Here is a 27877-nt window from a genome sequence, read left to right as displayed (position 1 = left end):
TACTGTTTGTATTTTGCAGGCGAGGTAACAAAAGCGACCTGCGCAAAAACAACTCCTCGACACGATTGTTCTCTACATACTACAGCGTAATTAATTAACACAATTAATGAACACTTTACCTCATAATTTACCTCACGATTATCGTATTTTAGCTTAACTCGGGTTTTTTTAAAATTTTGTTTTGTTCACTGGTGGTGGGGTGGGGATTGCTCAATATTGGTGACGACCTCGAGCAGAGAGACGGGGTCAGGGTCAGCGTGACCTGGCTGAAGGGAGGGGATACGTGAGGGGTACGTGAGGGATACATGAGGGGATACGTGAGGGGGATACGTGAGGGATACGTGAGGGGGATACATGGGGGGATACGTGAGGGGATACGTGAGAGGGATTCATGAGGGGGATACGCGAGGGGATACGTGAGGGGGATACGTGAGGGATACGTGAGGGGATACGTGAGGGGATACGTGAGGGGGATACGTGAGGGGATACGTGAGGGGGATACGTGAGGGGATACGCGAGGGGATACATGAGGGGGATACGTGAGGGGATACGTGAGGGGATACGCGAGGGGGATACGTGAGGGGATACGTGAGAGGGATACGTGAGGGGATACGTGGGGGGGATACGTGAGGGGATACGTGAGGGATACGTGAGGGGGATACGTGAGGGGGATACGTGAGGGGATACGTGAGGAGGATACGTGAGGGGATACGTGAGGGATACATGAGGGGGATACGTGAGGGGGATACGTGAGGGATACGTGAGGGGGATACGTGAAGGGATACGTGAGGGGGATACGTGAGGGGATACGTGAGGGGATACGTGAGGGATACATGAGGGGGATACGTGAGGGGATACGTGAAGGGGATACGTGAGGGGATACGTGAGGGATACGTGAGGGGGATACGTGAGAGGGATACGTGAGGGGATACGTGAGGAGGATACGTGAAGGGATACGTGAGGGGATACGTGAGGGGATACGTGAGGGATACGTGAAGGGATACGTGAGGGATACGTGAGAGGGATACGTGAGGGGATACGTGAGGGATATGTGAGGGGATACGTGAGGGGTACGTGAGGGGGATACGTGAGGGGATACGTGAGGGGGATACGTGAGGGGATACGTGAGGGATACGTGAAGGGATACGTGAGGGGATACGTGAGGGGGATACGTGAGGGGTACGTGAGGAGGATACGTGAAGGGATACGTGAGGGGGATACGTGAGGGGATACGTGAGGGGATACGTGAGAGGGATACGTGAGGGGGATACGTGAGGGGATACATGAGAGGGATACGTGAGGGGATACGTGAGGGATACGTGAGGGGGATACGTGAGAGGGATACGTGAGGGGATACGTGAGGGATACGTGAGAGGGATACGTGAGGGGATACGTGAGGGGATATGTGAGGGGATACGTGAGGGATACGTGAGGGGGATACGTGAGGGATACGTGAGGGGATACGTGAGAGGGATACGTGAGGGGGATACGTGAGGGGATACGTGAGAGGATACGTGAGGGGATACGTGAGGGGATACGTGAGGGGGATACGTGAGGGGATACGTGAGGGGATACGTGAGGGGGATACGTGAGGGGATACGTGAGGAGGATATGTGAGGGGATACGTGAGGGGGATACGTGAGGATGTGTGACCAACAGCACAAAGGCGGTGAGGAGCAGGAAGAGGGCGATGTTGGTGATGTCGTGTAAAATGATGAGTGATGTGGAAGATGATCACAACGCGTGGTGGTGATGGCGTAAGACGGCGCTGCGGGTGTAGATGTTGGTGTTGGTGAGTGACGGTGAAGTGGAGGTGATGATGGTGTGGAGGTGATTGTGATGTGTGGGTGTGATAGTTTGAGTGTTGTTCGTGTATGTGGAGGGGGGTGGGTGATGGTGTGGAGGTGATTGTGATGTGTGGGTGTGATAGTTTGAGTGTTGTTCATGTGTGTGGAGGGTGGGGGGTGATGGTGTGGAGGTGATTGTGATGTGTGGGTGTGATAGTTTGAGTGTTGTTCGTGTGTTTGGAGGGGGGTGGGTGATGGTGTGGAGGTGATTGTGATGTGTGGGTGTGATAGTTTGAGTGTTGTTCGTGTGTGTGGAGGGTGGGGGGTGATGGTGTGGAGGTGATTGTGATGTGTGTGTGTGATAGTTTGAGTGTTGTTCGTGTGTGTGGAGGGGTGGGTGATGGTGTGGAGGTGATTGTGATGTGTGGGTGTGATAGTTTGAGTGTTGTTCGTGTGTGTGGAGGGTGGGGGGGGTGATGCAGCGTAAGGGGTGTGAGAGATAGTGTGATAATGGGGGGAATGATGTGAGTGATAATGTGATGGTTGTGGTGTAATGGTGTACATGACGATGATATGGAAATGATGATGTGGTGGTGTAAGTGTTGCGAGGGATGGTGGGAGTCATGGTTCGAGTGATAGTGGAGTAGGTGACGGGAGTGATTGTGTAAGACTTGATGTTGTGAGCAGTGCCGTGATGATGTGAATGGTGATGGGAGAAATGCTGCGAATATTGGTAGTGAGTGATGTTGGAAGGGGCACTGCGGAGGTGAGATGTTAACTACCTCGCCAGGTATACAGAAAGTCGTGGGTTCGATCCCGACCCTGACGACGCCTGCTGTGTATTTGGAGTTTGCGGTGTCTCTCTCTGTGTGGTGAGATGTTAACTACCTCGCCAGGTGTACAGGAAGTCGTGGGTTCGATCCCGACCCTGACAATGCCTGCTGTGTATTTGGAGTTTGCGGTGTCTCTCTCTGTGTGGTGAGATGTTAACTACCTCGCCAGGTGTACAGGAAGTTGTGGGTTCGATCCCGACCCTGACGATGCCTGCTGTGTATTTGGAGTTTGCGGTGTCTCTCTCTCTCCCCGTGGTCACGTAGATTTTTCTCCGGCTCCGGCTTTCCCTCCACATTTATATAATCAACGTGCGTTTAGAGTATTTGGCTGCTATACATTTCCACGTGAATGAGCCACTTTGTTGAGCTATAATTTGTGGCCAGGTCGCTTCTGAAAAAGACAGCTCGGTGGGATTTACCTTGTTAAATAAATATTGTATAGTAATTTACCATCTATTGGAACCCCACTTCTCTGCTTTCTCTATGTGCTGTGAAGAAGGGCCATTGCCTGAAACGTCACCAGTAAATATACCCTTTCTTTTTAAGGTGACAGTCCTCTTGACGAATATGTTGAAGTTTATTCGTGACACCACTGCCAATGCAGCAGCGTCGCCGCCACGTACATTTTAGACCGATATCATTAGACTTGGCTCACCGTCTCCGCTGTGTGCAGGAATGCTCCAAGAGGAAGCGGGCCGGGGTGAGTGTGGGAGTGAGGAGCGGACGCAGGCCCTGCTGGTGAGCGACTGCCTGCCGTGCGGAGGGTGTCCGTCGGCGGGTGAGCGCGTGCTCATGGCTCAGCGGAATACCAAGCAGCTGATGGACGTGCTGCACCCGCCAGAGGTGACGATGCGCCGGGGGAAACCACGACTACATTCGCACAACTGTAAACACACACTTGGTCACCTGCGCAGCCACGAACACTACAACAACAGCAGCCGCCGTTCGCCACCAAGCGGCGGCGATGTCACCACCGCGTCCTGCGCCAGGCCGGGTGCACGTTGAGGACGCGTGAAGTGTCGAAGGCTCGCTGACGGGAGCTCACGGAACAGACCCAGGTGGTACCGTGGGTTGACTGACTGAGGCGATTGGTAGACGCACCACCAGCTGCGTGCCGCCTACCGTACCCAAACTCGCTGCATTTTAGCCGCCCCTCTCGCTCCGCTCGTCGTTCCCGCTCGTCGTTGTGAGCGTCGCTCCTCCGCCCTCCGTTGTTGTCAAAGGGCGACCGCCTCCAACCGCCCGGCTACAAATACATCCGCGTGTGTACGTACGGTGACGTGCGCAAAGACAAATACCCCACCCGTGGCGTTGACGGGCCTTTGGGGCGAGCGCCGTGAAGACCGGCACGGCGCGCGAGGCAAACGTTTACCACGCACCGCACCGGGGCGCTCGTTCTAAGAGTCGGCCGAGGGGAGGCCCGGGACCGGTTCGCGTCTGTCGTCACCGAGGTTGGCCGCAAGCGAGAATCGATCCCGGGTCATGGGGGGGGGCCTCGTCGACGCGGTGCGTGAACCGCCGCGCTGCCGCTCGCCACTACGCCGACCCGCACGCGCCCCAAACGCGACCGCCGCCTACGCCGCCGCCCCGTGGACTCGCGAGCGCCGAAGGCCTCGTCGGCCGAGTGGCTGGCGTGGCTGGCGGCGCTGCGTGGACGCGGCGGAGAAGGCACGCAGACTCACGGAGCTTCCTGCACGGCCTGGGTGAGGGGCCCTCGATCGCAACTCGCACGGTCACACCCCCTCACTCACTCACACTCACACCTCCTCACTCACTCACACTCACTCACACCTCCTCACTCACTCACTCACACTCACTCACTCACTCACACCTCCTCACTCACACTCACTCACACTCACACCCCCTCACTCACACCCCCTCACTCACACTCACATCTCCTCACTCACACTCACTCACACCTCCTCACTCACACACTCACACCTCCTCACTCACTCACTCACACCCCCTCACTCACTCACACACTCACACCCCCTCACTCACACACTCACACCTCCTCACTCACACCCCCTCACTCACACCTCCTCACTCACTCACTCACACTCACACCTCCTCACTCACTCACACCTCCTCACTCACTCACACCTCCTCACTCACACCCCCTCACTCACACCTCCTCACTCACTCACTCACACCTCCTCACTCACTCACACCTCCTCACACACTCACTCACACACACTCACTCACACACTCACACACACTCACTCATACACTCACACACACACTCACTCACTCACACTCACACCTCCTCACTCACTCACACCTCCTCACTCACACCCCCTCACTCACACCTCCTCACACACTCACACCTCCTCACTCACTCACACTCACACCCCCTCACTCACACCCCCTCACTCACACCTCCTCACTCACACCTCCTCACTCACTCACACCTTCTCACTCACACCTCATTCACACCTCCTCACTCACACCTCCTCACTCACACCCCCTCACTCACACTCCCTCACTCACATCCCCTCATACTATCTCACTCACACCTCCTCACTCACACTCCCTCACTCACATCCCCTCACACTCCCTCACTCACACCTCCTCACTCACACTCCCTCACTCACATCCCCTCACACTCCCTCACTCACACCCCCTCACTCACACTCCCTCACTCACATCCCCTCACACTCCCTCACTCACACCCCCTCACTCACACTCCCTCACTCACATCCCCTCACACTCCCTCACTCACACCTCCTCACTCACACTCCCTCACTCACATTCCCTCACACTCCCTCACTCACACCTCCTCACTCACACCCCTTCACTCACACCTCCTCACTCACACCTCCTCACTCACACCTCCTCACTCACACCCCCTCACTCACACCTCCTCACTCACACCCTCACTCACACCTCCTCACTCACACTGGCTCACTCACACCTCCTCCTCCAAACACGGCGAGTTGAGTTGATGCCAAAGAGCTCCATTTTGGTCTCATCTGATCACAACACTTTCACCCAGTTGTCCTCTGAATCATTCAGATGTTCATTGGCAAACTTCAGACGGTCATGTATATGTGCTTCTTGAGCAGGGGGACCTTGCGGGCGCTGCAGGATTTCAGTCCTTCACGGCGTAATGTGTTACCAATTGTTTTCTTGGTGACTATGATCCCAGCTGCCTTGAGATCATTGACAAGATCCTCCCGTGTAGTTCTGGGCTGATTCCTCACCGTTCTTATGATCATTGAAACTCCACGAGGTGAGAACTTGCATGGAGCCCCAGGTCGAGGGAGTTTGACAGTTCTTTTGTGTTTTTCCATTTGCGAATAATCGCACCAACTGTTGTCACCTTCTCACCAAGCTGCTTGGCAATGGTCTTGTAGCCCATTCCAGCCTTGTGTAGGTCTACAATCTTGTCCCTGACATCCTTGGAGAGCTCTTTGGTCTTGGCCATGGTGGAGAGTTTGGAATCTGATTGATTGATTGCTTCTGTGGACAGGTGTCTTTTATACAGGTAACAAGCTGAGATTAGGAGCACTCCCTTTAAGAGTGTGCTCCTAATCTCAGCTCGTTACCTGTATAAAAGACACCTGGGAGCCAGAAATCTTTCTAATTGAGAGGGGTCAAATACTTATTTCCTTCATTAAAATGCAAATCAATTTATAACATTTTTGACATGCGTTTTTATGGATTTTTTGGTGTTATTCTGTCTCTCACTGTTCAAATTAACCTACCATTGCAATTATAGACTGATCATTTTTTTGTCAGTGGGCAAACGTACAAAATCAGCAGGGGATCAAATACTTTTTTCCCTCACTGTAAGTGGGTGAGTGGGTGGGTGAGCGGGTGGGTGAGTGGTGGGTGAGTGGGTGGGTGAGTTAGTGGGTGAGCGGGTGGGCGAGTGAGTAGTTGAGTGGGTGTGCGGGTGGGTGAGTGAGTGGGTGAGCGGGTGGGTGAGCGGGTGGGCGAGTGAGTAGTTGAGTGGGTGAGCGGGTGGGTGAGCGGGTGGGTGAGTGGGTGAGTGAGTGAGCCTCACCTGCAGCGTGGGTGGACAGCAGCTCGGCCGTCACCAGCGAGTGAGTGAAGTGGAAGAGGGACGACGTGAACTCCTCCTCCTCCGCAGCTGCCCACCGTGCACACGAGGCCACCGCGGGGTTCACCGCGGGGTTCACCGCGGGGTTCACCGCGGGGTTCACCGCGTTCTACTAAAGCAAACTAAAACTGCCTTTTATTTGACCAGGCAAGGCCCCGGTGAGTTGCTGTGCAGCGCTGTTTTAGAAGCGACCCTGGCCACCGCAAATGACAGCCCCACGAAGTGGGCCGCTGTCGTCGCCGCGTCAAGAAGCGTGAACAACAATAATGTTACATCGGAGGGGATGGTGCTCGTAACGTTACGAAAGAGGACAGAATGAAAGTTCTCGATTTGAAGCTTTCGTGACTGCAAGGATCCACGCTCTTTGGTTCTATTCGGTAAAGTCACGTAGGTAAAAAAATTTAAACAAAAATCACAACGTTTCAGGCCACAACACAAGCGGCCTTCATCAGGTGACAGTCTGGTCCCTTCAGCTGATGAAGGCCGCTTGTGTTGTGGCCGAAACGTCGTGATTTTTGTTGTTTTAATTTTTTACCTACGTGACTTTACCGAATAGAACCAAAGAGTACAGAATGAAAGTGTTAATCTTTTTTTAAAAAATAAACTTTTTTGGAAGTGTTGCATTCACAACTTTTGCTCAAAATTTTTTTTGTTATTCATGGCAACCCATTTTTCTAACCATCCATCCGTTTGGCGTTAAAAACCATTTAACGCTACTGCTACCTCACACCTCCAATGTGCACGGTTGGTTACGTACAATGCGAAATACGTTCAACATACACACATACCCTCTTGTGTCCATCTAATTCATTGACTGAAGTGTAAGTGTGATTATAAATGCATTCTTTGTTAAGTAAAAATAAACACAATTTTAATAATTTTAATCAGAATGTCTTACTGACTGGCAATCATTACATACTTTATTAAAATCGATTTTTTTATTTGTTCATTCATGCACCATTATGATTTTGTTGAGATCTCTGCTCCACATCTTAAACCACACATTTCTAACTTAATCCCCTTGTACTGCCGGTGTGCACAGAGGAGTGGAGGGATGGGGGGATTAAAATAACGTGCCCATTATTTCATCTGCTCCACCGCCAGGGGCAGCGGTGGTGGTGGTGCCCGGCACCAGCTGCAGCTGCAGGGTGACAGCCGCTCACTCAGCCAGCCACTCACTCAACCAGCCACTCACCCAGCCACTCACCCAGCCGCTCACCCAGCCACTCACCCTGCCACTCACCCAGCCACTCACCCACCCACTCACCCAGCCAGCCACTCACCCAGCCACTCACCCAGCCACTCACCCAGCCAGCCACTCACCCACCCACTTACCCACTCACCCACCCACCTACTCACCCACTCATCCACCCACCCACTCACCCACCAACTCACCCACCCACTCACCCACCAACCCACTCACCCATCAACCCACCCACCTACTCACCCACCCACTCACCCACCCACTCACCCACCCACCCACTCACTCACCAACCCACTCACCCACCCAACTACTCACCCACCCACTCACCCACCCACCCACTCACTCACCCGCTCACCCACCAAACCACTCACCCACCCACCTACTCACCCACTCATGGGTGAGTGGGTGGGTGGGTGAGTGGGTGGCTGCGTGGGTGAGTGAGTGAGGCGTGGATGGGTGGGTGGTTTGGTGAGCGGGTGGGTGGGGGGTGGGTGGGTGGGTGGGTGAGTGAGTGGGTGGGTGAGTGAGTGGGTGAGGGAGTGAGTAGGTGGGTGGGTGGGTGAGTGAGTGGGTGTGTGAGTGAGTGAGTGGGTGGGTGAGTGAGTGGGTGGTGGTGATGCTGCCGCTGACGATGGTGACAATAATGATGTTGATTATGAGTTTCTCACACCATCAGCTTCAGCAGAATCATCAGCATCATCATCAGAATCATCAGCATCATCATCAGCTTCATCATCAGCATCATCATCGGCTTCAGCAGAATCATCAGCATTATCGGCATCTTCATCGTCATCATCGTCATCACCGTCACTGCGGTGGTGGTGGTGGTGACGGTGTTTGTGAGCTGACTGTCACCATGGTGACGGTGGTGGTGGTGACGGTGATGGTGAGCTGACTGTCACCATGGTGACGGTGGTGGTGACTGTCACCATGGTGACGGTGATGGTGAGTTGTCTGTCACCATGGTCACGGTGGTGGTGGTGACGGTGATGGTAAGCTGACTGTCACCATGGTGATGGTGATGGTGGTGACGGTGGTGGTGGTGAGCTGACTGTCACCATGGTGACGGTGGTGGTGAGCTGACTGTCACCATGCTGATGGTGAGCTGACGGTGATGGTGAGCTGACTGTCACCATGGTGATGGTGAGCTGACGGTGATGGTGAGCTGACTGTCACCATGGTGGTGGTGAGCTGACTGTCACCATGGTGATGGTGGTGGTGAGCTGACTGTCACCATGGTGGTGGTGAGCTCACCATCACCATGGTGATGGTGGTGGTGAGCTGCTGATCGTCTTCGTGCCTTTAATGTCTCCCCCAGCTCCTCCACGACTTCCACCCCAAGAAGAAGCAGAAGACCAAATGCGTCTACAAGGTGAGTGGCTGGTGAGCGAGCCGCTGGTTAGCAGGTGAGCGGGTGGGTGGGTGGGTGAGAGGGGTGAGCGGGTGGGTGAGTGGGCAGGCGGGCGAGGAGGTGGGTAGATGAGCGGGCGAGCGAGCCGCGGGTGAGCGGGTGAGCGGGTGAGGAGGCGAGTGAGCGGGTGAGCAGGTGAGCTAAGTGGGTCTCAGTGGTGGTGGTGGTGGTGATGGTGGTGGCGGCGATGATGATGGCTGTAGTGGGTCTCATGGTGGTGGTGATGATGATCATTTGACTGCTTCCCTCCCTCCCCCTCCCTTCCCTCCCTCCCCACGTAGACGAAGAGCAGGCAGCCGCTGTGCACCAGCCAGATCTTCGCGCAGGACGAGCACACGGCTCAGACGGAGCTCTTCTCTGCCAAGTTTGAGCTGGCGCGGAGCAGCGCTGCCAAGCGCAGGATGTCACTCAAACCCGTGTGGGTGCCCGCACGCTCACCCACCCACTCACTCGCTCACCCACTCACTCACTCACCCACTCACTCACTCACCCACTCACTCACTCACTCACCCACTCACTCACCCGCCCACTCACTCACTCACCCACCCACCCACTCACCTACTCACCCACTCACTCACCCACTCACCCACTCACTCACCCACCCACCCACTCACCCACCCACCCACTCATTCACTCACTCACCCACCCACCCACCCACTCACCCACTCACTCACCCACTCACTCGCCCACTCACCCACAAACTCACCCACCCACTCATCCGCTCACTCACCCGCCCACCCTGACGTTGCGTGTGTGCGTGTGTGTGCGTGTGTCTACGTGCGTGTGTGTGAGTGTGTGTCTGCGTGTGTGGGTGTCTGCGTGCGTGCGTGTGTCTGTGCATGTGTGTGCGTGCGTGCGTGTGTGTGTCTGTGCATGTGTGTGCATGTGTGTGCACGTGTGTGTCTGCGTGCGTGTGTCTGTGCATGTGTGTGTGTCTGCGTGCGTGTGCGTGCATGTGTGTGTCTGTGCATGTGTGTGCATGTGTGTGTCTGTGCATGTGTGTGCGTGTGTGTGTCTGTGCATGTGTGTGTCTGCGTGCGTGCGTGTGTCTGTGCATGTGTGTGCGTCTGCGTGCGTGCGTGTGTGTGTCTGTGCATGTGTGTGTGTCTGCGTGCGTGTGTGTGTGTCTGCGTGCGTGTGTGTGACTGTGTGTGTGTGTGCTGCGCTCTTTTCAGGTTGGGGACAAATCTCTTCCAGAAGAATCCCAAACACGTGTCGGTGCTGTCGGAGAGGTGAGCACCCCGCACCGCTGATGGTGATGATGGTGATGGTGTTGATGGTGGTGTTGATGGTGTTATTTATGGTGTTGATGTTGTTGATGGTGTTTTTGATGTTGTTGATGTTATTGATGGTGTTGTTGATGTTGTTGATTGTTGTTGATGGTGTTCTTTATGTTGTTGATGGTGTTTTTGATGTTATTGATGTTATTGATGGTGTTGTTGATGTTGTTGCAGCGGTAACAGCTACGAGACGCCGCTGTCACCTGTCCAGGTGGCAGCGCTCAGGGCGGAGAGAATCGCTAAGGAGAAGAAGGTGAGAGTGGGGGGGGGAGAGTGGGGGGAGAGTGGGGGGGGGAGAGTGGGGGGAGAGTGGGGCGAGGGTGGGTGACTGAGTGCGTGGGTGAGTGGTGGGTGAATGGGTGAACATGCAAACACACATGACTCTGATAATAACAATATGATGCATTGTCTTCAATAACAATGTAACTTGAACGATATGATGCATTGTCTTTAATAACAATGTAACCGTAAAAATAGTATGCATTGTCTTCAATAACAATGTAACTATAACACTAGGATGCATTGTCTTTAATAACAATGTAACTGTAACAATAGGATGTATTGTCTTTAATAACAATGTAACTAACAATAGGATGCATTGTCTTTAATAACAATGTAACTGTAACAATATGATGCATTGTCTTTAATAACATTGTAACTATAACACTAGGATACATTGTCTTTAATAACAATGTAACTATAACAATAGGATGCATTGCCTTTAATAACAATGTAACTATAACACTAGGATGCATTGTCTTCAATAACAATGTAACCGTAAAAATAGTATGCATTGTCTTCAATAACAATGTAACTGTAACAATAGGATGCATTGTCTTTAATAACAATGTAACTGTAACAATATGATGCATTGTCTTTAATAACAATGTAACTATAACACTAGGATGCATTGTCTTTAATAACAATATAACTGTAACAATATGATGCATTGTCTTTAATAACAATGTAACTATTACAATAGGATGCATTGTCTTTGATAACAATGTAACTATAACAATAGGATGCATTGCCTTTAATAACAATGTAACTATAACACTAGGATGCATTGTCTTCAATAACAATGTAACTATATCTTCTTTGGTTCTTTCGGTAAAGTCACGTAGAATGAGAATAAAATAATAAATTGATAAATTGTAACTATAACAATATGATACATTGTCTTTAATAACAATGTAACCATAACAATAGGATACATTGTCTTTGATAACAATGTAACTATAACAATATGATGCATTGTCTTCACTAACAATGTAACTATAACGATATGATGCATTGTCTTTAATAACAATGTAACTATAACAATAGGATGCATTGCCTTTAATAACAATGTAACTATAACACTAGGATGCATTGTCTTCAATAACAATGTAACCGTAAAAATAGTATGCATTGTCTTCAATAACAATGTAACTATAACACTAGGATGCATTGTCTTTAATAACAATGTAACTGTAACAATAGGATGTATTGTCTTTAATAACAATGTAACTAACAATAGGATGCATTGTCTTTAATAACAATGTAACTGTAACAATATGATGCATTGTCTTTAATAACATTGTAACTATAACACTAGGATACATTGTCTTTAATAACAATGTAACTATAACAATAGGATGCATTGCCTTTAATAACAATGTAACTATAACACTAGGATGCATTGTCTTCAATAACAATGTAACCGTAAAAATAGTATGCATTGTCTTCAATAACAATGTAACTGTAACAATAGGATGCATTGTCTTTAATAACAATGTAACTGTAACAATATGATGCATTGTCTTTAATAACAATGTAACTATAACACTAGGATGCATTGTCTTTAATAACAATATAACTGTAACAATATGATGCATTGTCTTTAATAACAATGTAACTATTACAATAGGATGCATTGTCTTTGATAACAATGTAACTATAACAATAGGATGCATTGCCTTTAATAACAATGTAACTATAACACTAGGATGCATTGTCTTCAATAACAATGTAACTATATCTTCTTTGGTTCTTTCGGTAAAGTCACGTAGAATGAGAATAAAATAATAAATTGATAAATTGTAACTATAACAATATGATACATTGTCTTTAATAACAATGTAACCATAACAATAGGATACATTGTCTTTGATAACAATGTAACTATAACAATATGATGCATTGTCTTCACTAACAATGTAACTATAACGATATGATGCATTGTCTTTAATAACAATGTAACCGTAAAAATAATATGCATTGTCTTTAATAACAATGTAACTATAACAATATGATGCATTGTCTTCAATAACAATGTAACTATAACAACAGGATGCATTCATTGTCTTTAATAACAATGTAACTATAACAACAGGATGCATTGTCTTTAATAACAATGTAACTATAACAATAGGATGCATTGTCTTTAATAACAATGTAACTATAACACTAGGATGCATTGTCTTTAATAGCAATGTAACTGTAACAATAGGATGCATTGTCTTTAATAACAATGTAACCATAAAATATGATACATTGTCTTTGATAACAATGTAACCATAAAAACAGGATGCATTGTCTTTAATAACAATGTAACTATATCTTCTTTGATTTTTCGGTAAAGTCACGTAGAATGAGAATAAAATAATAAATTGATAAATTGTAACTATAACAATATGATACATTGTCTTTAATAACAATGTAACCATAACAATATGATACATTGTCTTTAATAACAATGTAACCATAACAATAGGATGCATTGTCTTTGATAACAATGTAGCTATAACAACAGGATGCATTGTCTTTAATAACAATGTAACTATAACAATAGGATGCATTGTCTTTAATAACAATGTAACCATAACAATAGGATGCACTGTCTTTAATAACAATGTAACTATAATAACGGGATGCATTGTCTTTAATAACAATGTAACTACGACAATATGATACATTGTCTTTAATAACAATGTAACTATAACAATAGGATGCATTCTCTTTAATAACAATGTAACCATAACAACAGGATGCATTGTCTTTAATAACAATGTAACCATAACAACAGGATGCATTGGCTTTAATAACAATGTAACTATAACAATAGGATGCATTGTCTTCAATAACAATGTAACTATAACAATAGAATGCATTGTCTTTAATAACAATGTAACCATAACAATACGATGCATTGTCTTCAATAACAATGTAACTATAACAATATGATGCATTGTCTTTAATAACAATGTAACCATAACAATAGGATGCATTGTCTTTAATAACAATGTAACCATGACAATAGGACGCCGCCGGATCTCACCGCCGACCAGCCGCAGTGGCTTGTCAACGAGGACTGGGCCCTGCTACAGGTGACGCGGTGGGGGGTGAGGGTGGTGGGTGAGGTGGGGAGGGTTTAAGGGTTTACATCACGGTTAAGGTTTAGGGGTTTAGGCCACCCACCCACTCGACAACAACCACCACTGCGGTGTTGTCGCTTGTTCCAAGTGGAGACGCCCAAGTGCTACTAAAGCACTTGCTGATGGCAACTTCTTCTTGGGTTCTTGTGGTAAAGTCACGTAGAATGAGAATAAAATAATAAATTTGGTAAAATAAAATAACACAATAAAATTCTCATTTATTTTATCAATTTATTATTTTATTCTCATTCTACGTGACTTTACCGAAAGAACCAAAGAAGATGAATCCTTGCAGTCACGAAAGCTTTAAATCGAAACATGGCAACTTCGCCAGCCAGCCCAGGCCTCCCCGCATGCTGGAGCTGGCTTCTCATTATTGCCGGGGACGTCGATTTTAATCCAGGCCCCGTCTTTCCCTTGTGGCGGCTGCGGCATGAACGTCAATGCAAATTCCATCCAACGCGACGGTTTGCAAAGCTTCGTAACGCAAACGCTGCGCTGCTTTAGCCCGCATCCCCAGCTCAAATTCCGGCCGGTTCTGCAAATTGTCCAGTCCAACAACTCCACCTTGCACAACCACAACACGAAACGTCCACGACAAAAACGACCTTAAAATCCTTCGACCAAAACATCGACGGCGTCAACGACAAATCTCTTGAACTCTGCACCTTCCTACAAGATAACTCCATTGACGTAGCCGCCATCAAAGAAACAAAATTAAAATCCACTTCTCGCGTGCCCCGACTTACAAAATGTCACTTTCCTCCGTAAGAGAGACCGACCAACAGCCGGTGGCGGTCTCCCTTTACCTCATCCACGACAGCATTCAATTTGAAGATATTAAAATCCCAATGCCTCATTCTGATATCACCGTATCAAATCCCGTCTGGGCCCGCTCACCGTAATCAACGTCTACATCTCGGCGACGAGGTCTTGCCCTCGCAACTATGAGTTCAATATATATCGACTTTTACCAAACGACGACTCAATTGTTATTGGAGATTTCGACGCCCGCAAAAAAAGGCCGCAGTCTTCCCCTCCCCGATGCACGTGGCGACCTCATTGCTGGTATCTTGAACGGCTCCCCTTATGGGGTACTCGATGAAAAGAATCAAACCAGAGTTCCGTCATCACCTTGCCCTTCAATAGCGTCAGGAAAACTCCTTTCATCAATCGACTGGCGAGTCTTTTTGAGGCCCTTGGAGCCGACCGCCCACCTATTGCGTTGACCCTCAATGCCGCCAAACATTCACAAACTCCTAAAAACCGTTCACTCGATGCTTTCGGTAAAGTCACGTAGAAGAGAAATAATAAAATAATAAAACAATAAAATTCTCACGACGTTTCGATTGCTAAACAAACATGCAATCATCGGCAGGTGTGAAATCCACAGCGAGAAGATTTTGAAAAAAAAAAGTGGCGTTTTTTTAATGATGATTGCAAATGTTGTGAGAATGATTTTTTAAAAATATTTTTATTATTTTATTGTTTCCCTTCTACGTGGTGGTGACTTTACCGAGAGAACCAAGAATATGAATCCCTGCAGTCACGGAAGCTTTAAATCTACATTTAAATCCTAAAAACCGCTTGTATTACAACTTTAAAAAAGGAAACTGGCCACTTTTCACTTATGGTTCAGAATAATTATTCACCGACAACATCAACCATAGCCACACATCCCCAAATAACTCTGAAAAGAATTTCAGAAACATCATCGCGACTACCACCAAGCACACCGTCGCTGGGGGGTTGCTGCAAGCAACACCTTCCCTGCCTCCCTAAACAAGCCTCAACGCTAATAAACCAACGGAACACCATTAGGACAAACAATCCTACATCACCACAAATCCTCCCGGCCTTCAATATTGAAATCACAACGCTAATCAATCAAGCCAAAACAGGGAACGCTGGCACGAGTTTGTCGAATCTTTTGAACACCACCAAAACTCATCAAAACTTTGGAAGACCATCAAAGCCTTAGACCAGTGGTTCTTAACCTTGTTGGAGGTACCGAACCCCACCAGTTTCATATGCGCATTCACCGAACCCCTCTTTAGTGAAAAATAAAATGTGATTTTTTTCAAATTCAAGACGTAGATATGTTTTTTACTGGTACACAAAATGAGCCGTGCATGAACATTACCTTGTTCAAAGAATAAAACCAACACAATGCATAAACTCACAACAAATTACATACCTGGAAATCAATGTGACTTCTGCTGTTGCCTTTGAGAGATCAGTTCAGATATGCGTGGCTTCACCTTGGCAAGTGCCACTCTCATGTCATTTTCACAACAAAGTCTGTTCCTTTTCTTCGTTTTTATGTCCAGCATCCTCGAAAAGGATTGCTCACAAAGATATGTTGTAACAAATGGTATAAAAAATCCAGGGCTTTCTTAGCAATAACTGGATACTTGTTCATTTGTCGACACCAAAACGTTGAGAGCGTTGTTGTTCTGAAGAGTTGCTGTTGAACCTGGCTCTGCTGAATTTCAATGATTTCGTCGAGGAATTCATCATTGACATCTGCTGTTTCAACAGCAAACGTGAACGGCTGTCTCACCCATGCTGGATATGACTCTCTTGTAGGGAAATATCCGTCGAGAGACTTTGCAAGCTCATCTAAGTGCGTGGCAATTGTTTGCTTCAGTTCCGTGGATACAGAAATATTTCCGATTCCAGACACATCTTCGATCTTACTTGCACAGTCGTCCAGAAGCGGGAAGTTTGCGAAGTTATTGTTCTCTGTTCGTCGTTTCCATAATGGTAGCTTTTTTTGAAAAGCCTTCAGGTGTTCTTCCGCTTCCATGATATTGACTCCACCACCCTGCATCTGCTGATTGAGATGATTGAGAGCTGCGAATATATCAGCCATGTACGCTAAAATGAGAATGAACTCAGGATTTTTGAAGCAATCTGCATGGCAGTGTTGGTGCTCTTGCAAAAACAGGGCTAATTCCACACGCATGGCAAAAACACGATTCAGCACCTGTCCCCGGGATAACCACCGAATATTAGAATGGAGCAGAAGTACCTCAAATTCAGAGCCCATTTCTTTACACAGCTCACTGAAGATGCGGTGCCTCAGAGCACTTTTTCGCACATAGTTCACACATTCCACCACAGTTTTTAATACTTCTGCCATTTTTGGAGGTAAGGTTTTTGTTGCCAACGCATGCCTGTGCAGAATACAATGCGTCACAATGATGTGTGGTGCATCGGCCTTTACTAGCGCACCAAAACCAGACTTTCTTCCCAGCATGACTGGAGCTCCGTCCGTACAAACTGCAGAAACCATATCCCATGAAAGATTGTTGTCTCTGAAGAAGTCATCCACAAGCTTCTTCACATCGGCTGCCTTCGTTGTTGTTGTAAGAGGCTTACAAAATAAAAACTCTTCTTTTATCATGTCGTCTTTCACATAGCGTACAAAAACAGCAAGCTGGCTTAGATCAGAAACGTCTGTGGTTTCGTCGAGTTGAAGGCTGAATTTTGCCGGGCTTGAAATCAGATCCGCGACTACTTGAGCCAAGATGTCTTTACTCATGTCTTCTATTCTGTCACTGACGGTGTCATTTGAAAGGGGAATTTGGGATAATTTACCTTCGGCCGCTGTTCCGAGTATCAGATTCGCCATCTTTAATGCAGCTGGTTTCACAAGTGGTTCACCAATGGTGTGTGGATTGCCCTGCTTTGCGATCAGGTAAGCAACTTCGTACGATGCTGTTAGGATCGGTTTGTTAACAGGTACAAATCCAAGAGCAGGCAGAGTGGCCTTTTCATCGAATCTGGCTCTCTTCACCCTGAATTCAGCAAGTGTTGTGTTCTTGTATTCCCCGTCTCCATGCAGCTTCAAGAAGTGTTCCTTTAGTTTTGCCGGTGCAAGACTAGAGTTGCTCAACTTGGCGTTGCAAATCATGCAGATAGGACGCTCACTCCCATCACGTTCCGTGATACATGAGAATCCATGTTGTACATATTCGTCCGACCACTTTCTTCTTTTGCCCGACATAGTTAGTATGGATAAAATATTAAAGAAATCACACGACGTACGACAACAACAGTCACACGTTGACTACTGAGTACGCACTAAATTCCCCGCAGCGCTGATTGGCCAAGCAGTGTAGCATGATCATCTGCAGCCAGTGATGGCCAAGTGGGCCGTGTGTGTCATCACAAATTTACACAATAATTCAAGTGTGTCCGGACCTCCGTGGCGGGGGCTCTGCCGAACCCCTGAGATCGACTCACCGAACCCCTGGGGTTCGATCGAACCCAGGTTAAGAACCACTGCCTTAGACGGACACTCCAAACCGCCAATTGCACAACCACTTTCAACAACGTATCCGATCTTGAAACTACTGGTACCAGTCATCGGCAAGTCCACTCAGCTCCACGTCCTCCTGTACCATGTCACTCCATCTCTTCTCTGGCCCGGGCCGTGCCCGTTTAGCCCCCTCTATCCGGCAGAACAAAAGCTGTTTAGGCATGCCGGACCACAGACACACACGCACACAAACTTACCCACTCACCCACCCACCCACTCACCCACCCACCCACTCACCCACCCAACTACTCACTCACCCACCCACCCACTCACCCACCCACTCACCCACTCACCCACCCACCCACTCACTCACCCACCCACTCACCCACCAACCCAACTACTCATCCACCAACCCACTCACCCACTCACCCACCCACCCACTCACCCACTCACTCACCCACCAACCCACTCACCCAACTACTCACCCACCCACTCACCCACTCACCCACCCACCCACTCACCCACCCACTCACTCACCCACCCACCCACTCACTCACCCACTCACCCACCCACTCACCCACGCACTCACCCAACTACTCACCCACCCACCAACCCCCCCCTCCCTCCGTGTCTCCTCACCAGGCGATCCAGCAGCTGCTGGAGCTGCCGCTGAACCTGGCCCTGGTGTCCCCGGCGCACACCCCCAACTGGGAGCTGGTGAGCGATGTGGTGAACGTGGTGAGCCGCGTCTACCGCTCACCCAAGCACTGCCGCTCGCGCTACGAGGCCGTTGTGGTGCCACGCGAGGAGGGCAAGGTGGGTGGCTGGGTGGGGGGGTGGGTGGGTAAGTGAGTGGGTGTGTGGGTGGCTAGTGGGGGGGTGGGTGGGTAAGTGGGTTGGTGGGTGAATGGGTGAGTGGGTAGGTTGGTGGGTTAGTGAGTGAGTGAGTGGGTGGCTGGGTGAGTGAGTGGGTGCATAGGTGAGTGGGTGGGTGGGTGGGTGGCTGCGTGGGTGAGTGAGTGAGGCGTGGATGGGTGGGTGGGTGGTTTGGTGAGTGGGTGGGTGAGTGAGTGGGTGGGTTAGTGAGTGGGTGAGTGGGTGGCTGGGTGGGGGGGTGGGTGGGTAAGTGGGTTGGTGGGTGGGTGAATGGGTGAATGGGTGGCTGGGTGAGTGAGTGGGTGAGCTGACTATCACCATGGTGACAGTGGTGGTGGTGACGGTGATGGTGAGCTGTCACCGTGGTGACGGTGATGGTGGTGACGAGCTGACTGTCACCGTGGTGATGGTGATGGTGAGCTGACTGTTACCATGGTGACGGTGGTGGTGAGCTGACTGTCACCATAGTGATGGTGAGCTGACGGTGATGGTGAGCTGACTGTCACCATGGTGACGGTGATGGTGAGCTGACTGTCACCATGGTGACGGTGATGGTGAGCTGACTGTCACCATGGTGACGGTGATGGTGAGCTGACTGTCACCATGGTGACGGTGGTGGCGAGCTGACTGTCACCATACTGATGGTGAGCTGACGGTGATGGTGAGCTGACTGTCACCATGGTGATGGTGAGCTGACGGTGATGGTGAGCTGACTGTCACCATGGTGGTGGTGAGCTCACCATCACCATGGTGACGGTGGTGGTGAGCTGCTGACCGTCTTCGTGCCTTCAATGTCTCCCCCAGCTCCTCCACGACTTCCACCCCAAGAAGAAGCAGAAGACCAAAGGCGTCTACAAGGTGAGTGGCTGGTGAGCGAGCCGCTGGTGAGTGGGTGAGCGGGTGGGTGAGTGGGCGAGTGGGTGGGTGAGCGGATGGGTGGGTGAGTGGGCAGGCGGGCAAGCGGGTGGGTGGGTGAGTGGGTGAGCGGGTGGGTGGGTGGGTGAGCGGGCGAGCGAGCCTCGGGTGAGCCGGTGAGTAGGCGAGTGAGCGGGTGAGCAGGTGAGCTAAGGGGGTCTCATGGTGATGGTGGTGGTGGTGATGATGATGGCGGCGATGATGATGGCTGTAGTGGGTCTCATGGTGGTGGTGATGATGATGGCGGCGATGATGATGGCTGTAGTGGGTCTCATGGTGGTGGTGGTGATGATCATTTGACTGCTTCCCTCCCTCCCCCTCCCTCCCCTCCCTCCCCGCGTAGACGAAGAGCAGGCAGCCGCTGTGCACCAGCCAGATCTTCGCGCAGGACGAGCACACGGCTCAGACGGAGCTCTTCTCTGCCAAGTTTGAGCTGGCGCGGAGCAGCGCTGCCAAGCGCAGGATGTCACTCAAACCCGTGTGGGTGCCCGCACGCTCACCCACCCACTCACTCGCTCACCCACTCACTCACTCACCCGCTCACTCACTCACTCACCGACCCACTCACTCACCCACTCACTTACTCATCCACTCACTCACCCACCCACTCACTCACCCACTCACTCACCCACCCACTCACTCACTCACCCACTCACTTACTCACCCACTCACTCACCCACCCACCCACTCACTCACCCACCCACTCACTCACCTGCCCACTCACTCACTCACCAACTCACCCACCCACTCACCTACCCACTCACCCACCCACCCACTCACCCACTCACTCACCCACTCACCCACCCACCCACTCACTCACCCACTCACCCACCCACTCACCCACCCACTCACTCACTCACTCGCCCACCCACCCACACACTCACCCACTCACCCACCCACTCACTCACTCATCCACTCACCCACTCATCCACCCACTCAATCACTCATCCACTCACTCACCCGCCCACTCACCCACCCACCCACTCACTCACCCATTCACTCGCCCACCCACCCACACACACACTCTTCCACCCACTCGCCCACCCACCCACACACACACTCTTCCACCCACTCACCCACCCACTCACTCACCCACTCACTCGCCTACCCACCCACCCACTCACTCACCCACTCACTCACTCACCCACCCACTCACCTACCCACTCACCCACCCACCCACCCACTCACCCACCCACCCACTCACTCACCCACTCACCCACCCACCCACTCACTCACCCACTCACCCACCCACTCACCCACCCACCCACTCACTCACTCATCCACTCACTCACCCGCCCACTCACCCGCCCACCCACCCACACACACACTCTTCCACCCACTCACCCACCCACTCACTCACCCACTCACTCGCCTACCCACCCACTCACTCACCCACTCACCCACTCACTCGCCCACTCACCCACTCACTCACCCACAAACTCACCCACCCACCCGCTCATCCACTCACTCACCCGCCCCCTCTGACGTCGCCTGTGCGTGCGTGCGCGTGCGTGTGTCTACGTGTGCGTGCGTGCGCGTGCGTGTGTCTACGTGTGTGTGTGTCTGCGTGCGTGCGTGCGTGTGTCTGTGCATGTCTGTGAATCTGCGTGCCGTGTGTGTCTGTGCATGTGTGTGTGTCTGCGTGCGTGTGCGTGTGTCTGCGTGCGTGCGTGTGTGTCTGTGCATGTGTGTGTGTCTGCGTGCGTGTGTGTGTGTGTCTGTGCATGTGTGTGTGTCTGCGTGCGTGTGTCTGTGCATGTGTGTGTGTCTGCGTGCGTGTGCGTGTGTGTCTGTGCATGTGTGTGTGTCTGCGTGCGTGCGTGTGTGCGTCTGCGTGCGTGCGTGTGTGTGTCTGTGCATGTGTGTGTGTCTGCGTGCGTGTGTGTGTGTGTGTCTGCGTGCGTGTGTGTGACTTTGTGTGTGTGTGACTGTGTGTGTGTGTGCTGCGCTCTTTTCAGGTTGGGGACAAATCTCTTCCAGAAGAATCCCAAGCACGTGTCGGTGCCGTCGGAGAGGTGAGCACCCCACACCGCTGATGGTGATGATGGTGATGGTGTTGATGGTGTTGATGATGGTGTTGATGATGGTGTTGATGGTGTTGATGATGGTGTTGATGATGGTGTTGATGGTGTTGATGATGGTGTTGATGGTGTTGATGATGGTGTTGATGGTGTTGATGATGGTGTTGATGGTGTTGATGATGGTATTGATGGTGTTGTTTATGGTGTTGATGTTGTTGATGGTGTTGTTGATGGTGTTGTTGATGGTTTTGATGTTGTTGATCGTGTTGATGGTGTTGATGCTATTGATAGTGTTGTTTATGGTGTTGATGTTGTTGATGTTGTTGATGGTATTGATAGTGTTGTTGATGGTGTTTTTGATGTTGTTCATGTTATTGATGGTGTTGTTGATGTTGTTGATGTTGTTGCAGCGGTATCAGCTACGAGACGCCGCTGTCACCTGTCCAGGTGGCAGCGCTCAGGGCGGAGAGAATCGCTAAGGAGAAGAAGCTGAGAGTGGGGGTGGGGGGGGAGAGTGGGGGGAGAGTGGGGGGAGGGTGGGGGGAGAGTGGGGGGAGAGTGGGGCGATGGTGGGTGACTAAGTGCGTGGGTGAGTGGTGGGTGAATGGGTGAACATGCAAACACACATGGCTCTGATAATAACAATATGATGCATTGTCTTCAATAACAATGTAACTATTACACTAGGATGCATTGTCTTTAATAACAATGTAACTGTAACAATATGATGCATTGCCTTTAATAACAATGTAACTATAACACTAGGATACATTGTCTTCAATAACAATGTAACTATTACAATAGGTTGCATTGTCTTCAATAACAATGTAACTATTACAATATGATGAATTGTCTTCAATAACAATGTAACTATAACAATATGATCCATTGTCTTCAATAACATTGTAACTATAACACTAGGATACATTGTCTTAAATAACAATGTAACTATAACAATATGATGAATTGTCTTCAATAACAATGTAACTATAACAATAGGATGCATTGCCTTTAATAACAATGTACAGTGAGGGATAAAAGTATTTGATCCCCTGCTGATTTTGTACGTTTGCCCACTGACAAAAAAATGGTCAGTCTATAATTTTAATGGTAGGTTTATTTGAACAGTGAGAGACAGAATAACAACAACAAAATCCAGAAAAAAAGCATTTCAAAAATGTAATAAATGTATTTGCATTTTTATGAGGGAAATAAGTATTTGACCCCTCTGCAAAACATGACTTAGTACTTGGTGGCAAAACCCTTGTTGGCAATCACAGAGGTCAGATGTTTCTTGTAGTTGGCCACCAGATTTGCACACATCTCAGGAGGGATTTTGTGCCACTCTTTGCAGATCTTCTCCAAGTCATTAAGGTTTCGAGGCTGACGTTTGGCAACTCGAACCTTCAGCTCCCTCCACAGATGTTCTATGGGATTAAGGTCTGGAGACTGGCTAGGCCACTCCAGGACCTTAATGTGCTTCTTCTTGAGCCACTCCTTTGTTGCCTTGGCCGTGTGTTTTGGGTCATTGTCATGCTGGAATACCCATCCACGACCCATTTTCAATGCCCTGGCTGAGGGAAGGAGGTTCTCACCCAAAATTTGACGGTACATGGCCCCGTCCATCGTCCCTTTGATGCAGTGAAGTTGTTCTGTCCCCTTAGCAGAAAAACACCCCCAAAGCATAATGTTTCCACCTCCATGTTTGACGGTGGGGATGGTGTTCTTGGGGTCATAGGCAGCATTCCTCCTCCTCCAAACACGGCGAGTTGAGTTGATGCCAAAGAGCTCCATTTTGGTCTCATCTTACCACAACACTTTCACCCAGTTGTCCTCTGAATCATTCAGACGTTCATTGGCAAACTTCAGATGGTCATGTATATGTGCTTTCTTGAGCAGGGGGACTTGCGGGCGATGCAGGATTTCCTTCACGGCATAGTGTGTTACCAATTGTTTTCTTGGTGACTGTGGTCCCAGCTGCCTTGAGATCATTGACAAGATCCTCCCGTGTAGTTCTGGGCTGATTCCTCACCGTTCTCATGATCATTGCAACTCCACGAGGTGAGAACTTGCATGGAGCCCCAGGCCGAGGGAGATTGACAGTTCTTTTGTGTTTCTTCCGTTTGCGAATAATCGCACCAACTGTTGTCACCTTCTCACCAAGCTGCTTGGCAATGGTCTTGTAGCCCATTCCAGCCTTGTGTAGGTCTACAATCTTGTCCCTGACATCCTTGGAGAGCTCTTTGGTCTTGGCCATGGTGGAGAGTTTGGAATCTGATTGATTGATTGCTTCTGTGGACAGGTGTCTTTTATACAGGTAACAAGCTGGGATTAGGAGCACTCCCTTTAAGAGTGTGCTCCTAATCGCAGCTCGTTACCTGTATAAAAGACACCTGGGAGCCAAAAATCTTTCTAATTGAGAGGGGGTCAAATACTTATTTCCCTCATTAAAATGCAAATTAATTTATAACATTAACATGCGTTTTTCTGGATTTTTTTGTTGTTTTTCTGTCTCTCACTGTTCAAATACACCTACCATTAAAATTATAGACTGATAATTTCTTTATCAGTGAGCAAACGTACAAAATCAGCAAGGAATCAAATACTTTTTTCCCTCACTGTACCTGTCACCGGATAAGTAAGCTCTTGAGTGAAATAAAATTCCTTGGCTAAAAATCATTGCTAATCCCATTTTATAAGAATGCATTTTTCCTTGTGGGATGCTTTGGTCTCTAATTATATTCTACCAGGTTCAAAGCGTTTTTCCAAGATGCATTTTTGTTCATAGGTTGCATTGAGCAATTCACACAATTTTCCTGTGCAGCAGAAGTGTTATTTTTACATCACCATAATGATTTAGAAATACAATACTATGTTACTTGATGATGATGACGACGACAATGTTGATATGCAGTATTTACTTTTTTAAATGGAAAATAATACAAAAATAAAACTGAGACACCTTTATATATCATCATCGTCATCATCATCAGCCATGGTCAATGAATGGAGGCCTCCCCAACCCACCACCTTTGACGATGCTATGATGTAATAATCCAACTATGACCTGCACACGAGCTGATTTCATTGCTCCATCTCCCAACTGATGCGTTACATTCTTTGACTGCCATGCCTGTTAACAATGGTTACTTTACAAATAATTCTGGTCCCATCATATGGTGTTGTTCAGGAGATTAATTTGCTAATTGACATTGTTTTGATCTCTCAGTTGTTCAGCAACAGCACTTGCATGTAACAACAATAATATATCTTCATCAACATCACGATACACTAAATATGAGCTTGGGTAAACAATGATCTTTTAATTATTTATATGTGCTGATCTCTCATTGCTTAGCTTATTGAAAATGTGGAGGAAGATACCGTATTATAGACCAAAAAATATCCATAATATACAATCACAAAGCAAACATTGTGTGTCATTGCCGAGTACATGATATGAACTGGATAATGCAATAATTGATTCACATTCTAATACATACGTGTGCACATCTGTTAATATTTTTTTCACCTTGCGCAACAAATACGTTACAAATGTGAAATTAAATTTAGTATGCGTGGAGAACGTCTTTCACACCGTACGTAGCCAACCGTGCTATAATCGGAGCTGCGACATGATTCCCTGATTGCATGTGCATCCATGTGTTGCTTTGTGCTCGGATTGCTTCTTTTTTCATCGTCAACAGTTACAACAATAAACGCACATCAGTGCTTTAATCAAGCATTCTTATTTTCAGTGGTCGTGGGTGCTGTGTCAAATTATTTCCATGCATTTAGGGCGATTTTAACTTGGGGACAAATGATCGGAGTAGGTTACATGTCAAGACGTTATGTAAAGACCGCGAGAGGTCGCTTAGTATATCAACTAAATGTTGCAAATTCTTGGTTCTTTCGGTAAAGTCACGTAGAAGGGAAACAATCAAATAATAAAAATATAAAACAATAAAATTCTCGCTAGAAGGGAAACAATAAAATAATAAAAATATAAAACAATAAAATTCTCTATTATTTTATTGTCTTCCCTTCTACGTGGTGGTGACTTTACCGAAAGAACCAAGAATATGAATCCCTGCAGTCACGAAAGCTTTAAATCAACAATTTAAATGTTGCAAGTTTGACAAATGAAAGAAAGTAAATTGAGTTATGTAGAAAAAACAGCTTGCACAAGCTTCTGCCCACCCCCCAGCACACAAATCCTCCCAATCCCCCCCCCCACTTCTCCCTTTCCACCTCCCCACCAGTATATAGCAGCCTATAAATGAAACATGCAAATAAAACAATATGCAGCAAAATCTTGGTTACATGCTCGTTTCAAATTATTTGAATGATAAACAAAGCTTCGAGGGTTATTTTGCATTTTAGTAAATACCATAACCAAGCAAATGTGAAATAGAATTGAGAGTCAAATGACTTATCATCAAAGTCATTCTCTATCCGCTTCTGGAAGGCCTTCCAATGTCCATCTCTCAATTGTCTTGCGAGTGATCTGAAACAATGATCAGGAACGGAACTCACTGACAAATCAAATGTAACAATCGCACACGTTGGGAATTTCGCTGCGAGACAGAAAGCGGGACACAATGGATGGGCACAAGTGCGAGTAGAGCATATAAGTACAGTACAACAATGGATCCTTCAGCTGACCACCTTGCACCCCTGCAGCTGCCCATGCCAACCTGCTATGCGTGTGGTCAGCACTGCGCCAGCAACATCCAAGTTAAAACCTGATTATCTTCCAGGATTTGACTAGATCGGGTACATTCTGGGTTATTTGGGCATAGCTGCTGCTGCAGATGATGATTGAAAAGTTTTCATCCTGTGAACAAACGTAGCCCCCCATTATGGGAATGTGGAAATTTCACCTTGTTTGGTTGCTGGCATTGGTGATGAGAGTCACTCGATGCTTTTTATGTAAGCAAGAAAATACTTCGTATTTTTTTTATGGAATTGATTGACAAATTGTACGTGAATTTAAATTTTGATTTAAAGCTTTCGTGACTGCAGTAATTCATATTCTTAGTTTTTTCGGTAAAGTCACGTTGAAGAGAAACAACAAAATAACAAAATATATATAAAACAATAAAAAATTCTCACGACGTTTCGACCATAACTCAAACGGTCATCATCAGGTGTGTCGGTTTGCATAAATTTATTTCGAAAACGGCATATTTATTTATTTATATATATATATATAAAATAATAACGTTTGCGTCACGCGCAACGATTGGCAGTTTGCCCAGGACTAGTCCATCTATTTTTTGAAAAGAGGAGGGGGGAGACGAAATTTGTTTTTATGTATGCTGTCTGAAAGCCACTGTAAGCGTGAACAATCAATCAAGAACTGAAATGATTTATCAAATCTTTCCAATGATTGCTAAGATAGAATCCATCTTCTCGGTTGAAATTGTCTCTGTGCTTGTATATGTGGATAGCCTCATGAACGAATCTCTCATGGAAGCCAGATGGCTTACAAAGAACCTCCGTCTTGGAAAAGTCAATGGCATGTGAGCCTACTGAATTAGAACAATGATCTGCTACGGCCGAGGTGTTGGTCCTACCGTGTTTAAGGTCTGCTTTATGTTCACGAATGCGGTCCGAGATATGGCGTTTGGTTTCTCCAATGTAACTACTACCACAGAGGCAACTTAGTTTGTAGACACCAGGGTATTGTATGTCCGGAATCACATCTTTTACAGACGGAACCAGATCACGGATTTTATGTAATGTGTTGAAACGGACCTGGATCTTGTGTTTATTCAAGATTTTGGAGATCTTTTTTG

General features: G+C 48.1%; 1 protein-coding gene across 1 annotated transcript; it reads left to right on the top strand.

Annotated features, from left to right (window-relative positions):
- Nucleotides 1-26825, top strand: LOC142922463 (uncharacterized). The gene is made up of 13 exons (XM_076063271.1): nt 1-86; nt 3294-3463; nt 9209-9262; nt 9583-9719; nt 10477-10533; nt 10756-10854; nt 13883-13949; nt 18907-19080; nt 19945-19998; nt 20399-20535; nt 22014-22070; nt 22487-22571; nt 26760-26825. The coding sequence occupies exons 2-13, from the start codon at nt 3296-3298 to the stop codon at nt 26823-26825; spliced, it is 1155 nt and encodes a 384-aa protein (XP_075919386.1). The 5' UTR covers nt 1-86; nt 3294-3295.
- The last annotated feature ends 1052 nt before the right edge of the window (nt 26826-27877 follow it).

This window comes from Petromyzon marinus, unplaced genomic scaffold (genome assembly GCF_048934315.1).
Source record: "Petromyzon marinus isolate PM22_M1 ecotype Great Lakes invasive population unplaced genomic scaffold, UKy_Petmar_22M1.pri1.0 PM_G_Scaffold_97, whole genome shotgun sequence".
Classification (NCBI taxonomy): Eukaryota; Metazoa; Chordata; class Hyperoartia; order Petromyzontiformes; family Petromyzontidae; genus Petromyzon; species Petromyzon marinus.
This window is presented reverse-complemented; position numbering and strand designations above follow the sequence as displayed.

Bases quoted from the DNA above. Each gene is read 5' to 3' on its own strand.
- LOC142922463 (XM_076063271.1), top strand. From the start codon at position 3,296: ATGCTCCAAGAGGAAGCGGGCCGGGGTGAGTGTGGGAGTGAGGAGCGG. The intron at 10,534-10,755 runs GTGAGCACCCCG...ATGTTGTTGCAG, and splicing joins GTGTCGGTGCTGTCGGAGAG to CGGTAACAGCTACGAGACGC. The intron at 22,572-26,759 runs GTGGGGGTGGGG...GCACCCCTGCAG, and splicing joins CTAAGGAGAAGAAGCTGAGA to CTGCCCATGCCAACCTGCTA.